A 15,638-nucleotide genomic window follows, 5' to 3' on the forward strand; every position below is an offset into this window, starting at 1 on the left:
ACTTTTCATTTTATGTTAGATATGTGATAACTATAACACGCACACTTCCAATTGATCCTAATAGTATCGTTTTTACCTGGCTGTCTCGCGGATGAATATGAGAGATTACATTCTCCTTGTACCTTCATTGTTATTTACTTTTTTTTATTTCAAACGGTTTTACATTGACGATGATCCACGATACGTGAATCGAAATATTTGATTAATCCATCTTATTAAATATTTTCATATTTAATAAGATGGATTAATCTACATTCCTTATTCAGAATGAATAACGGACAGTTATCTATTAATAAACATATTGAATTATAGTTCATGTGTGAACAGGTGTGGAAATTATGCGCATGCTCCTCTCCCCGTACCGCTTGTTTGCCGGTGGGGTAATGATTATGTTATATATGTTTTTAAGTGAAATTTATTCCGATTTTTAATAACAACCTGCTTATAAACTACTTCGAGCTGCAAATAACTGCTGTAATAGAATGAATACTGAGTACGATGAACTAGAGTATTACATAACTTTTCCCCCTCCTAATGGTCCCGTTGCTACGAAAGAAGAACCTGTGATTTTTCTGTTTGGTTGGGGTGGTTGCAAAGACACATATTTGGCTAAATACAGCGCACTTTATGAAGAGAAGGGGTGAAGTATTCATTTTTATTACCTTATTCATGCCTAATACCAAATTATAGTTAAGCTCTACCATTTGCGCTTGATTACGAACATATTACTAGGGAACTTTTTAGAGTTTTCGCATTAAAGTAAACTTTGGTGGGCGTTGATAATGACGAGGTAACTGAATCAGATGTAATAGTCGAGGTGCCGAATAACTACTTTTTCAAAAGTCTATCACCGGAGGATATTTCTGTCATACGTAGCAATAACTGATATGAGAATCGAAGTTAATGAATCAGAGTTACTTAGGATATGGCAAAATTTAAATGCAAATACTGCTGTATGTTTTCATCAGCTCGGGTATAACGTGAATGTGCAAAGGCCTCTTATCTAGCTGTTTAACTTAAGTTGAAGCTCTGGTAAGATCCCCAGAAAGTGAAAAGAAATTAAAACAGTTTCTTTGCGTAAAGGAGGCTCTAAGACTGAGGTGGAAAATTACAGACCAATCATCTCGAGAGTGGTGGTGGTAAAAAGTATTGGAAAAGTTGGTTCAAGACAGAACCCAGGAATTGGTGGATAAGAATATGATACTCGGTGGGGGGCAACATGCCTTAGTAATTTATTAACTTTTTTATAATAGTGATAGCTGAGTTGGATAAGGGGAATGGTTGCACAGTAATACTGTTGGATTCTACTAAGGCTTTGACAGTATACCCCATAGAAGCTGTTATGCAAACTAGAACAAATGAGGATAGAGATTAAACTGGTGATGTGGATATGGGAATGCCTCATGAACAGATACCAAATAGTACTGTATGGAGGAGCAGAGTCTAGGATGAAGCAGGTGAGCAGTGGTGTGCTGTAAGGCTGTGTGCTTGGACCATTATCATTTAATTTGCACATACATGATATAGGAAATGACAAAGGGAGATATTTGTTTGCTGATGATGCAAAGTTGGGTAGTGCAATAATTGATCAAACTAATGTAGAGAGCTTGCAGGATGATTTAAATAAGCTGGCAGTATGGGCAAAACATAATGGATGTCAGTTCATAATCAGAACTGTACTCCAAGAGATTGATGAGGCTAGGAACTTTTGAGTGTTGGTGGATAGAGAGTTGAAGTTTAGAGGGCATATTGTTAAGGTGTCCAAGATAGGATTACTTGGTTATTGAACAACACACTAACATGCAGAGATAAAGAAATTATTCCTCTTTATAAGGCGTTGATACGTCCACATCTGGATTAGTGTGCTCATGTCTAGTCGCCTGGATTACTTGGAGATGAGGACTGAGACTAAATTGCTGAGTAGTGTAAGGAATGCTACCTACATTGATAGCTGAGAGTTTGCGTTGCAAAAGTTGGTTGATAGGCAGAGAAGAGGTGATATGATAGAAACCTTTAAGTTACTACAAGGTTTTTATAAGACTGATGCAGGGAAAATATTTCAGATGTAAGATAGTGGTAACACGAGATCATTCCTGAAAATTAAGTAAGAGTGTGAGGACTGGATTTTTTCACTTGAAGAGTGGTGAATGAATAGAATGCTTTGCCTGACTCATTTTTGAGTGCTGCTTCTGTGAATGAGTTCAAGAAGAGGTATGATAGGTATTGTGTGGGATAGTTTGGGTCTCCCTCAATGAGTCTACTGACTCCACTCCCTGTATAATAATTGGGTTTTGGGCAACATGATTTTGTTAAAAATCAGTCTTGCTTTAGTAATTTATTAACTTTTTATAATAGTGATAGCTAAGTTGGATAAGGGAAATGGCTACACAGTGATACAGTTGGACTTTCCCAGAGTCATCCCACTTAGACCTGTGGTGGTGGTGCATAGAATAAGAGGATGAGAATGTCTGGGGGGAGATTGATCAGTAGGAATGATCTAAGAAGAGAGCAAATATCTACAGTGTATTTGGAAGGAGAACTTGTTAAATATTACTAGACAAGAAATTTATATTCTTGTTTTAATCATTTATCCAAGTATAATATAAAAAAAAAAGTTGACAAGTGAAGTACTTTCACAAGTAGGCTATTTGTATGATGCTGTTGACTTCATCAGTTCAGCACATTTCCTTTTACTTGTGTACATTGCTATGGATTATATGCAGAGCTAGTTAAGAAAAACATCCAGTGTTGAAGAAATTAGGATTATCTGGTATTGTGGTTTGTTGACAGAATACTGTGAATCAGCCTCCTCATGCCTCTAGTGAGCATAGCGATGTTGCTCTGGGTAATAAAAGTCATTTGTCACATGGAGATCTAGTTGGCATTTCCTAGAGAAGATAATAATGAAGAATAAATGAGTAGGAGTCAAATGGATATGTAATCTTATTAAGCAAGAGATTCATAAGAAAAGGACAATGTGGAAGGAAAACCATTTGCATAAGGATGACGTTCGTTATGAAAACAACTGACACCCATTTTCCCATGTGGGCATGGGAAAATGGGTGTCAGTTCAATGTCAGTAAATGCAAAGTCATTCACTTTGCCATGATTAGATATCCAATGGCGTATTATATTTGTGGGATTAGGTTAGAAGAAACTGATGAGGCTAGGGATCTTGGAGTTTTAATAGATAGGAAATTGAAGTTCAGGGGCCATGTGGCAAAGATTGCAAATACAATTCAAAAGATAATGGCAATGCTGAAACAAACGTTCACATGTAAAGATAAGGATGTTATTTTGCCTCTTTACAAGGCCTTAATAAGACCTCACTTGGACTATTGTGCACAGGTCTGGTCTCCTGGTTTTTGTTGTGATTCAGATATATTGGAGAGATTACAAAGGAGAGTGTTAAAAATTATATCATGATTGTGGAATACTGATTATGAAGACAGATTGAGAATTTGTAGACTGCAGACACTAGCAAACAGGAGAAAGAGGGGGAGATATGATTGAGACTTACAAACTTCTGAAAGGATCATACAGGATTTCAATTGATGGAATTTTTCAGTTTATGGAGGGTGGGAAAAGGTTGAGAGGGCATCCTTGGAAGCTGAGAATGAAGGCTGCCAAGAAGGGTATGAGGGGTTAGATTTTTCTCTCAGAGGATGGTGCGTGATTGGAATGGATTGTCTTTTGATGTTGTGAGTGCAAGCAGTGTGAATGAATTCAAGAATAAGTATGATAGCTGGTGAATGTAGTATGTGACCTACCTTGATGAGGCTCTGACTCCCTAGAGGTCTCTCTTAATAATAATGTTCACAGTGTACCAGATAATTTTTTGGTTGGGGGGGGGGTTAGAACATGATTGATAGCAAGTATACTGATCAAAGTATTTTGATATCTGATAGCAAGCTAGTATTTGGAACTTTATAGTTCCCTAGGAAGATATAGTAGGGATAATTAAACTGTATGAAATCAACTTTTAGAGATGAGCAGTTATAGCAGGCAGCATGGTTTTCTGAATCATCACGAAAGGTAGAAAATAAATGCTACAAAGTGAAGCACAAAAATTTAAGCCAGAGCAGATTGTAAATCAAGGATTTCACTTTTGATATCCAAAGGCTTTGATAAAAGGATCATGGAAGATGGGTTAGCTGAGATGGACTGTAGTCATAGAGGATGCCAGTTAGGGGGTTTGGTTATGCTATAAATTAAAGATACTAAGAAATTATATACATGGTTTAACCCTTTATCCAAGTGTAAGCATACAAGTTTGCACCTGAATTATTTTCAGGACTGGGGCAACTCATATAGAGAAGCTAATGACTTCACATCACTTGCTTTAGTACCCCATAATGCAAAACACATCTCCTTGCAGACATGTATAATGCTATGCATTATGGGAAGGGTCACTAAGCAGACTGGTTTGATCTTTATTGTAGTCTCATCAGTGGGAGCCAAACCCAGACGTGATACTGAAGTAAAAGTAATGTAGAAGTCATATTTTCTTATACGAGTAGCCAAAAGGTGTCACACCTTATTATTAAAATACTCTGTCCGCGCAGTTAGCCTAGTGGCTGTGTGCTTCGTAACCATATGACTGGGGAAGGAGTGTCCCAGGTTCGATTCCCATCGAAGACGTGAGGAATTTGAGGATCTTCCTCAGCCATAGCCAAGTTAGCCAGTCTTGGATGCGGGCAGTAGGGTTTTTCCGCCAGTTTATCTGGCGTTTTTCATCCCGCAAGCAGGCAAACTGGCCCCGTGAACACACACGGATCTACAGCCATAAATACTTAACCCCCCATGAGAGGGCTCAACTTGCCCCAATAGGGACAGGGGAGAAAAAGGGAGGAAACTCCATACGAATAAATAAATAAATTAAAATACTCTGGATTAGAGAAAATTGTAAGTTTTTCCACTTGGTTATACTGTAAATTAATTGGGCATTTGGTTAGAATAGCAGATCAAGTTTTCTATTCTCCGTCATTAATATTTGTATTGATGCCCGAGGTGTTGCTGGTGGTTGAAATTTTAGATTTAGTTATTTGGTGTATTACCACCTTATTATTAAATTACTCTGAATTTAGAGAAAGATGTTGAAAGTTTATTTTCCACTTGGTTAGACTATAATAAATTTAGTTTAATCCTTTATCCAAGTGTAAGCAAACAAAGTTTGCGCCTGAAGTATCTTCAGGACTGAGGCAACTCTTTTGATGAGAACTTGGTCCACCTTTACTACTAGTTGCCTCAGTCCTGAAGATACTTCAGGTGCAATCTTTGTTTGCTTACACTTGGATAAAGGATTAAACTAAATTTATTATAGTCTAACCAAGTGGAAAATAAACTTCCAACATCTTTCTCTAAATCCAGAGTAATTTAAAAATAAGGTGGTACACCTTTTGCCAACTTGTATAAGTAAATATGACCTCTCCATTGCTTCTACCTTAGTATCACCACTTCTGGGTCTGGCTCTCACTGACGAGACCTCAATAAAGGTCGAAACCAGTCTGTGTAGTGGCCCTTCCCTTAATGCATAGCATTTCCGCAAGGAGATGTGCTTTGTATTATGGGAGATACTGAGATAAGGAGTGATGAGAGCTTGGTCCATTTACTATGAGTTGCCTCAGTCCTGAAGATACTTCAGGCACAAACTTTGTTTGCTTACACTTGGATAAAGGATTAAACTAAATTTATTATAGTCTAACCAAGTGGAAAATTAACTGCCAACTTCTATTCATCCTCTTTTATTCTGTTCACCTCTGTCCTTTGGAACAGCCTTTCTCAAGAAGTATTCCCAAACAACTACAATCTGCATCTCTTCAAATTCCTGCTATGTACTCTCAGGGGGTGTACAGGATAATTATGATAGTGCTACATGAAAGTGACACCATTACTAACTTCTAATCACCAATTTTCCTCCAAATTAATGTTATCTGTGAAGACTCCAGCATTATCAGATCTTGTTTTTCTATCTTTTAAGGCTTTTTTACTGTATCAATCCAGATACATCTTGGTCTTACTCTAGGTCTTTTTCCTGCCAACCTGGCAAAGAATACTTTTTTCTAATTTTTCCATCATTATCTATATGGATCTATATGATCCACATAGATAATAAATAGCAGTGGAGATAATGTGCATCCTTGACACACACCTGATTTAACATCAAACCATCTTCCTTTATCACCTCTTTCAGTTCAAACTGTTGACTTACAACATAAATATAGAGTATGTATTTATTTACAGCTTCTTTACAGTATGTATTTACAGCTTAAATATAAATATGACATAATGTCCCATTTATTATTAACATTACATCTCCAAGGAATCCAAAGAATCATCAAGGAAGGGCACCTACTCTCTGTCTCCACTCATTTCACCAACCACAGCGAACCACATCATCTACACCAATGCCATCTACTGCCCACCACCACTGATATTTTCACAGACAATCGCAAACATCCATGTCAACAGTGGGATTCGAACCTGCAGCCTTTTGACTAGAGAGAGATTCGGCCAACCAGGCCAGCATTTACGTCATATAATTATAGTATTTTGAAGAGCTTTCCTCTTGGCACCTTGTCCTATGCCTTTTCCAGATCTAGAAAACTTACATGCAAATCAGCTATAACATAGTGAGTGAGACTTTTCTTATTTCTTGCATATTCTCTCGATATGAATTTATGCACATTTGTATGTTGGAACATGGTGTTAGTACTAATCCAAGTTCTGAACAGAAATCCAGCAGGCACTTGTCATTATTAGCTTTGCTTTTTCTCCAAATTTTCCCAAAATATTTCTATATGACTGGTAATCATTTCCAACTCTGCTGTTTAGGTCTCCAACAAGAATTTAATTTTCCTTTTTTATTGTGTTGTTTGCCTTGAATAATTCATGCACTACTTCCTTGATAGAACCTTTTGTGGGACCATAAGCAAGATGGCATCTAAGCATCCAAGAAACCTGACATTCTTTTTCAAGAGCCTTTTTTACACCCAACCAAGTCTTCACTATATGCAAATCTCAAATCCCAAAATTTTTAGAATATTGCTCATGTGCTTGGGGTTGTGCACCTAAAACTTCTGTTGAAATCCTTGACTCCATTCAGAGGCATGCAGTTAGGCTCATGGAAGATCCTTCTCTTACAGACTCAATTCAACTTCCACCTCACAGGCACAGTGTTTCAGCACTTTGTCTTGTCTACAGGTACTTCCATGGTGGTCACTCCAGTGAATTGGCAACTATCATTCCTTCACTTTCTGTTTTATCTGTTTTAATAAGAGCTGTCTAACACTCCTTTACCATGCAACTGCAAACATGCCGAACTTGCTTCTATTCATCCTTTTTTATTCCATTCACTACTCTCCTCTGGAACAGTCTTTTTCAAGGAGTAATTATGCCTGAACAATTGTAATCTGCAACTCTTCAAAAATAAATTTCTCAATCCTTATCTACACTCCACACACGACACTGATATGCCTATAGTTCCCTCTACCTCTTGTATAGGATAAAGATTTAAAAAAAAAAAATAGCATACTGATGTAAATGATGCTGTGCAACATACATAAGTGAGGCAGATATTAGGAAAATTAGAGGTGAAAGAATCATGTGCATCAAGTATTTGATTACAATTATCTATTCCTTGACCTGGTTATGTAATGAAAGTCTTGCATGGGAAAGGTTCCTAATGAGTGGAAGGAAGGCAGAAAACAGTTTAAGACATAGTTTTAATTTTGAATTATAGACCTGTCTATATCTGAGGCTGTATTCATGGTGTTGGAGAGGTTGGTTAGGAATAGAATACAGGATTGGGTTGATGGACATAGGGTTTTCATGAGGGTTTGTGGTTGAATGAACACATTACCAGAATGAATTGTGAATGCAGAGAGTGTTGAGGATATTAAGGTTCAGTATGATAGATGTTTTTTATATAGTGAAACCTGTGGAGTATTCATAACTAAAAATTCGCATGTGTGCCACAATAATTGCCACAGTATTAAAACTTTTTAATAATATGTAAATATTTTGTCTTAAGTATCATAAGACATCATCAGCACAGTTATTAAACAACAATAGGAATTACATTGAAAAAAAAATTTGTGCTCACGTTTGCATTGGAATCCCTCTGTGTACACAGCGTGTTTAAGGATTAAAAAACTATTAAAAATGTCATCATAAAATCTTTGGTATTCACAGCACAAATTTTGTTCCTTTGAAGATTCTTTAAAACAAGAATTGGAAATGATTAAAGATACAACCTTACCAAATGGATATAATCCAATAACAATTCAAAAAATTATTGGCCACTCTCCTACACATCAACCCAGGCAAGAAGCCCATAGGTCTCCTATACCATATATCAAAGGCATCTCTGAATGTATGTCAAAAATTATGAAGAAATACAAACTTGCTGCTACCTATCAACCAAATTCACGATTTGTTACCTTCTCCAAAAGACAAACTCTCACCAATGATACTACCGGGCATATACGAAGTGCCATGTTCTTGTAACTTGTCTTACTATGGACAAACAGGAAGATCTGTAAATAAACACACATATCAAACCTCACAAATCTGGCCTCACATAACATGGAATTGAAAACACTAACCACAGGATCCATTAGGAAAAACACCAAGCTACTACATACATCCATATATAAACATGAGCGTTTGTATAAAGAAAGTGCTGAAGCCTTAAGTCATAGACACCAATCTTAGCCGTAATGACTGTCTTACTATCTCAAAAGTCTGAGAAATTTTTATCTTCAATTGTGTAAAATAAATTTATCAGTTATATTTTAATTTAATTGCAACCCAATAGTTTTTAATCCTTAAACATGCTACTATATACATAGAGGGATTCCGATGTAAACATGAACACTAATGTTTTTTTGAATGTAATTCCTATTCTTTAATAACTGTACTGATGTCTTATGATACTTAAGATGAAATATTTAAATATTATTATAAAGTTACTATGGCATACTTGCGAATTTTTAGTTATGATAAATGTTGTTGTCTGTTGAACCAACAAAAAAACAAACATTTTAACTCCTCAGATAAATTCAATCATTCGACTCATACAATGGTAAATTTGTTATCTCTATAATACAGTCTTCTCACAGTTCCTTAAGTTCCAAATACAACAAAAATTGCAGTAATATCTCTTCACAAACAAACACCTTTAATTTTACGCTTCAGCTAATTCTCCGCAATAGTCACTGTTAGTATAAGGAAATTCTAGGATGAAACTCACACACTTCTCTGTATAGAAATATTAAAGGTTGGAATAATCTTACTGATAATCTTTTTTCTTCATCTACTTATACGTAAACACTTTTTATAACCGTAAACACTTTAAACAGCATACGGCACTGATTAAATAAATCTTCTAAGCAATAACTGAATTAATCGTCAGTCACTATACACATAAACAAACGTTCTTGCATGAAATACTACTGATCACTTAGTATTAAGGCAATACACAATAATTCCTTAACTTGAGGTTTTATATGCACAGCTGTTCATTCTTCCTGCATTCATTTAATTCTTTAGGCAATATATTTCTAAGCACAGCTAACGGTAAACTTCAATTTTACAGTCTCTACTATTCGCTAATAACTCTGTGCTTTGCTTCAAGGTTCTGTATGTCCTTGAAAGGTCGGCCCTGAAATTGAATCTCAACTCAAATATCGCTAGTCTATTTAGTAGTCACTCAGCTGTCTTCCGTAGCTATAATTGTTATTCTACAATTTATTAGCTAACTGCCTCTCGACTAGTAGACTTTATTAGCTGCTTGAGTGACTTGCCGACTCGCTATTATCGCACTGTGATTCCCAAATGTTGAATGCTCCGATTCCAACCTAATGCCAATCCTCTCCAATCTCTCTCTTAATAATCTATAATTTCAGTGTTCATCGCTTTTTATATCCATTCTTCCCGCCTAAATTATTCTCGTGATTTCTTTCTAAAACTCTTTTCAATAAACCTCCTCACGTGGTGTTCCAAAAACGTGCTCGCTCACTTACATACGTCTCCATGACAACCAAACAAAATATAATAAAATTGAGGTATTGCATAACGCTAAACTTCTACAAATAGGAATAAATAAAGAATATTTACATTTCAATTAATGTGCAGTTAAAACATCAAATACAAATTCTTATAATATTAACATAGTAATAAATAAAATAGCTTAATAATATTTAATACAGTCTTTTCATTATTAATACATATATCTTTGATTAAATAATTAAATATTAAATAAGGTTAAAGGTAGTTATATGAATATTAAATTATAAACAAGTGAATTACATTAAATAATATTTACAAGTCTAGCCTATGTGATGGAAGATCATGTTGGATTCTGAAACAAATAATAATTAATCCAATCTCTATATAATCAGAATCCAACATCTTCTCTTTAGCAGGATCTTCCAGTCTTCTCTATTCCTTGCTGTTCGAAAAAGTTCCTTATATGTTCTGCATCCTGAGATGTTCTTTATTATTTTTAGCCAGGTAATTCTTGGTCTTCCGGATCTTATTTTTTCAGTTGGAAAAGTATTGATTAGGACGTTAGGAAGTCCGAGTCCATACGTACAGTGTGGCCAAACCATCTCAGTTGTTATTTCTAATTTTTTCTATTATTGACTTTTTATACATTAATTCTTGTCTGATTGTGCTGTTTGTTTTCTTTTCTATCCAGCTTACTCTATTTATTTTTCTTAAGCATTTATTATTATTATTACCCAAGACCTCATGGAGTCAAAGACTCATCTGGGAGGTCCTTTTATCACACACATGCTCAAACTCCTTGCAGACACCACACTCTTGGGCAAGGCATTCCAATCATTTGCAACTGTGCACAAAAATAACCTGCCTTTCACTCCCCTACTCACATCCTCTTTATGCAGTTTCCAGGGATGACCTGTGGTTCTCCCCTGATCTCCCACTATTTTCTGTAGAACTCCAGCATTGATCCTATAACAACCCCTTACCAACTTGTAGGGCTCTATCATATCTCCCCTCTTCCTCCTGTCCACCAGACTGCAAATTACATCTTCTCAATCTTTCCTCATACTCGACATTCCAGAGGTCAGAAACTACCTTGGTCAGTCGCCTCTGGACCCTCTCCAACATCTCTTCATCCTTCTGAAAACCAGGTGACCAAATCTGGGAACAATAGTCCATGTGTGGCCTAATCAAAGCCTTATAAAACGGAACAAGAATCTCCCTACTTCTACAAGTCAGTGTCCTCCGCATCATTCCCAAAAGCCTTTGTGTTGTCTTCACAATTTTGGCTATGTGTCCTCTACATAGATTTTAGATCCTTAACCACTATCACAACCAGATCTCTTATTTCCTCCACCTCCAACAATATATCCTCACCAAGCATAAATTCTGCATCCCATCTTTGTTTTCCAAAATTTAAAACTTTATATTTTGCAACATTGAACTTGCATCCCCATTTCCGTGCCCAATCACTCAATTTATTCAAGTCTTCTTGTAAGGCCAAAACATCTTCTCCACTCTTCATGGTTCGTCCCAACTTTGCATCATCTGCAAAGAACTGAATATCTCCATCTAAATCTTCATCAATATCATTAATATATAAATTAAACAGTAATAGCCCTAAAATAGACCCTTGAGGCACTCCACTAGTGACTTTCCTTTTCCTGGATATCGCTCCTCCATACACAACTCGTTGATACCTATCAGATAGCCAGTCTCCAATCCAATGCACTAATCTAATATCTAACCCCATCTGCTCTAGTTTGACTGTCAACTTATCATGAGGTACTCTATCAAAAGCCTTTGCAAAATCCAAGTATATTACTGTGTATCCTTCTCCTCTGTCCAAGGAAGCAGTCACTTTATTGTAATAAGTAAGTAGATTACTAAAACATGGATGGACAATCCATGCTGTCCATCAAAGATAATACCATTGTTGTCAACCCAGTTCTGGATCCTAGTTCTCACAAGCTTCTCCAACAACTTAACCATAACACCTGACACAGGCCTATAGTGTTTTTAATTTCAAATGCCTGCAGTTTTTTCTCCTTTCTTTTCTTAACTGTCCATGCTTCTGCTCCATAGATGACTGTTGTTATAATTATTGATTCAATTTACTCCCTCACACCTATAAAATTTTCATAAGAATTATACAAAATAGATTAAAAAACACCTGTGAAGAAATGATAGGCATAGAACAAGCTGATTTCCGAGGAAACTATTCAACAATAGACCAAATTTTCACATTGCACCAACTAGCAGAGCTCAGCTGGGAAGACCATAAAGCTATATTGTTGTTTTGTGGACTTAAACAAGCTTTCGATAGCATCAACAGAGAAATCCTTCTTAAAATTCTACTAGAAAAAGCAATAGATAAATATATAATACAGTTTCTGATAAAATATTACTTGAAGATAAATGCAATAATTAAAAAGGACACTCTCACAACAGAACCCGTAGAGATCCAAAAAGGAGTAATGCAAGGATGCCCATTATCCCCATGCCTATTCAACATATATCTAGAAGAAGTTGTAAAGAAGGCAATAGACAATGAGCCTGGAATCAATGTCAATGGTTTAAATATAAATAATATCAAATATGCGGATGATCTCGTCCTTCTTGCAAGAACCCTAAATGAACTACAAAAGTTGATCAACAAGCTAAACGAAACCTGTAAAACATATGACATGACAATAAATATACAAAAGACAAAAGTGATGAAAATAGGGAGGAACGGAACTACATCTCAGCCACCCTAAACGGAGAACAAGTAGACAACTAACAGAAACAATAGATGAACTCAAAACAATCAAACACAGAATAGCGATAGGATGGACCACCATGGGAAAATTACAGAAAATCTGGAAAATAAACAAGATATCTAAGCAAGCCAAAATCAAATTATATGAAGCAATAATTATACCAACAGTCATCTATGGAGTAGAAGCGTGGACAGTTAAGAAAAGAGAGGAGAAAAAACTACTGGCATTTGAAATGAAATGCTTAAGAAAAATAAATAGAACAAGTTGGATAGAAAAGAAAACAAACATCACAGTCAGACAAGAACTATTGTGCAGTATAAAAAGACAATAATAGAAAAAATTAGAAAACAACAACTGAGATGGTTTGGCCACACTGTATGCATGGACACAGACAGACTTTGTAACATCCTAACAATACTTTTCCAACTGAAAAAAAAAGAAGACCCGGAAGACCAAGAATTACCTGGCTGAAATTAATAAAGAACATCTCAGGATGCAGAACATATAAGGAACTTTTTCGAACAGCAAGGAATAGAGAAGCCTGCTCAATAGAAGACTCAACCTGTCTTAGACGGAAGAGAAGAAGAAGATAATTCGATTTTGTCTTGCTTAGATATCTTGTTTGTTTTCCAGATTTTCTGTAATTTTCCCATGGACCGCCATGGGAAAATTAGTTTTTTTTTTTTAAGATATGTGATTTTGTCAATCGCTATTTGTTGTTTAATATTACTTTTATTTTATTTTAATAATAAAAAGATTATATAAATGAAATTATAAAAGGTTTCCTCAGATTATCAGTCTTTCATAATAGAGCTTCACGGTACCAAAAAAGGAATAAATACGTTAATTGAACTTAGTAATATTTTGCTGGTTTTCTTCCCAACAGTAGTAGGGTTTTTTCTCTTGGAAACTTGGGTTGTTTCATTCTGCATACAGACAAATTGACCTTGAGAACATGCAATTTACAGACAAATACTAGTGGTGGTGGTGGTAGTGGACACTAGATGGGATGATGATGGTGGTTGCAGTTCACTGTAGTTGATGGATGGAATGGTGGTGGAGATGGAGAGCCGTAGAGTAGGTGCCCTCCATTGATGAGTCTTTGGACTCCTTGGAGGTGTCATGTAATAATAATAATAATTCAAATTGTAACTGAAACTGAACTAATGTCCTTACATGGTGCCTTCTATGGTTCAGATAACCATAAAGTTAATTTGAAGAAGTCAGACTATCAGGTCTCAAAATGACAGTTTCCAGATCTATGACAAATTAATGTAACCATGCTTGTTAAGTTGGGAGAGTGCTTTATAGCTGATGCCGATTCTAAAAATTGTCTCTCAGACCTATTACAACTTCTGTATAGTATCGAGGTTTTCCTCCATCTAATCATAAATAAAAGAGTATCCGGAGCATGGTCAGACTTGCGATACAGATAATATTGGATGTAATTTTTGTTTTTCTTCAGTTGGTTAAAAGCCTGGTTAAATGCCAGCCTGGTTGGCTGAGTGCTTAGCATATCCGCTCTCTAGCCGAGTTCGAATCCCACCATGGGCATGGATGCTTATGATTGTCTGTGGAAATACTAGTGGTGGTGGTCGGCAGTAGATGCCGTTGGTGTAGTTGCGGTCAGTTGGTGAATTGAGTGGTGGAGACAGAGTTGTAGAGCAGGTGCCCTCCCTCAATGAGTCTTTGGACTCCCTTGAGGTGTCAAATAATAATAATAATAATAACTTTCAAGGTGGATGTTAACTGATCTACCAGTCTGTCCAAAGGCACATGATGCACGATGTCCAAGATGAAAAGTTGATCTTTAGGAAAATAGAAGTAGCTGGCTGAATGAAAGGTTTGAAAGTGGCACAGAGAAAAAACAGAAATCTTTATTGCTCCTTTTAAACTTTAAGCAAGCATTTGATGAATAACCAAAAATAAATTTTTGGAAATTTTAGAACAGAAAGTAAAAGAGAAAAAAATATTCTCCAGTACTATAAAAATACTAAGACAACAATAAAATTTGGAGAAGTTGAAACTTCTGAAATGCCAGTTGAGATAGATGATATACAGGAATGTCCACCGGCACCATATTTGTTTAACCTGTGCCTGGAAGAACTAGTAAACAAGTCTACTCCAAAAAACACTGGAATAAGAATGACTGTCCTGTACACCCCTTGAGGGTACATGTCAGGAATTTGATGATGATGATGATGAATGGACAAAAATTTACATTACAAAAATATAATATGCAGATAGTATTATTAATAAATAAAAGAAAAACTTAAAGTATATGTTTGAATACAAAAACACTAAAATCTATGCAATGCAGATAAATTTTAGTAAAACCAAAAAATGGCAATAGGCAAAATTGGAGAATAACTTAACTTAGAAGAGGAAGGAAGGAAATAAACTAGAACAGGTTAAAAAAAATTCAGTTACTTGGGTACATTGATTACAGACAGACTAAACTATAAAGAAACTATTAAAAACAGAATAAATTTAGGGTGGTCTACTATGATATAACTTACAAATATATGGAAAAATATACATCTCTCCAAAGAACTTAAAATCAAGGTATATGGCTCACTGGTACTCCCCACAGTTATTTATGATTCAGGGGTTTGAGTTATCAAAAAGAAAGAAGAACAAAGATTCACATGCTTTGAAAATAAGTGCTTGAGGAAAATAAAACACCATGGACTGAATTGAAAACCAATCATGAGATCAGAGAAGAATTACACTACCATATTTCAATAATAAGAATCAGAGAAAAATAGTTACAATGCCTACTAAAAGGTTTCCTCAAATTCTCCAAAAAAAAAACAAAAAAAAAACAGAAGAGTGGAAGTTAAGATATTACCAGGAAGACCTAGAAGG

The 15,638-nt window shown here is 35.7% G+C and overlaps 1 protein-coding gene across 2 annotated transcripts in view; it reads left to right on the forward strand.

Moving 5' to 3' along the window:
• Nucleotides 1–353: 353 nt before the first annotated feature.
• LOC150101239 (transmembrane protein 53-A) overlaps nucleotides 354–15,638 on the forward strand; it is a 205,881-nt gene continuing 190,596 nt past the window's right edge. For both annotated transcript variants that reach the window (XM_090402254.1, XM_090402253.1), the window contains exon 1: nucleotides 354–640. In XM_090402254.1, coding sequence (XP_090258380.1) covers nucleotides 483–640 — 158 coding nt within the window. In that variant the 5' untranslated portion in view covers nucleotides 354–482. The remainder of the gene's footprint in view (nucleotides 641–15,638) is intronic.

This window comes from Typopeltis vanoorti, chromosome 12 (genome assembly GCF_054136105.1).
Source record: "Typopeltis vanoorti isolate ZY-2024b chromosome 12, IOZ_Tvanoo_1.0, whole genome shotgun sequence".
Classification (NCBI taxonomy): Eukaryota; Metazoa; Arthropoda; class Arachnida; order Uropygi; family Thelyphonidae; genus Typopeltis; species Typopeltis vanoorti.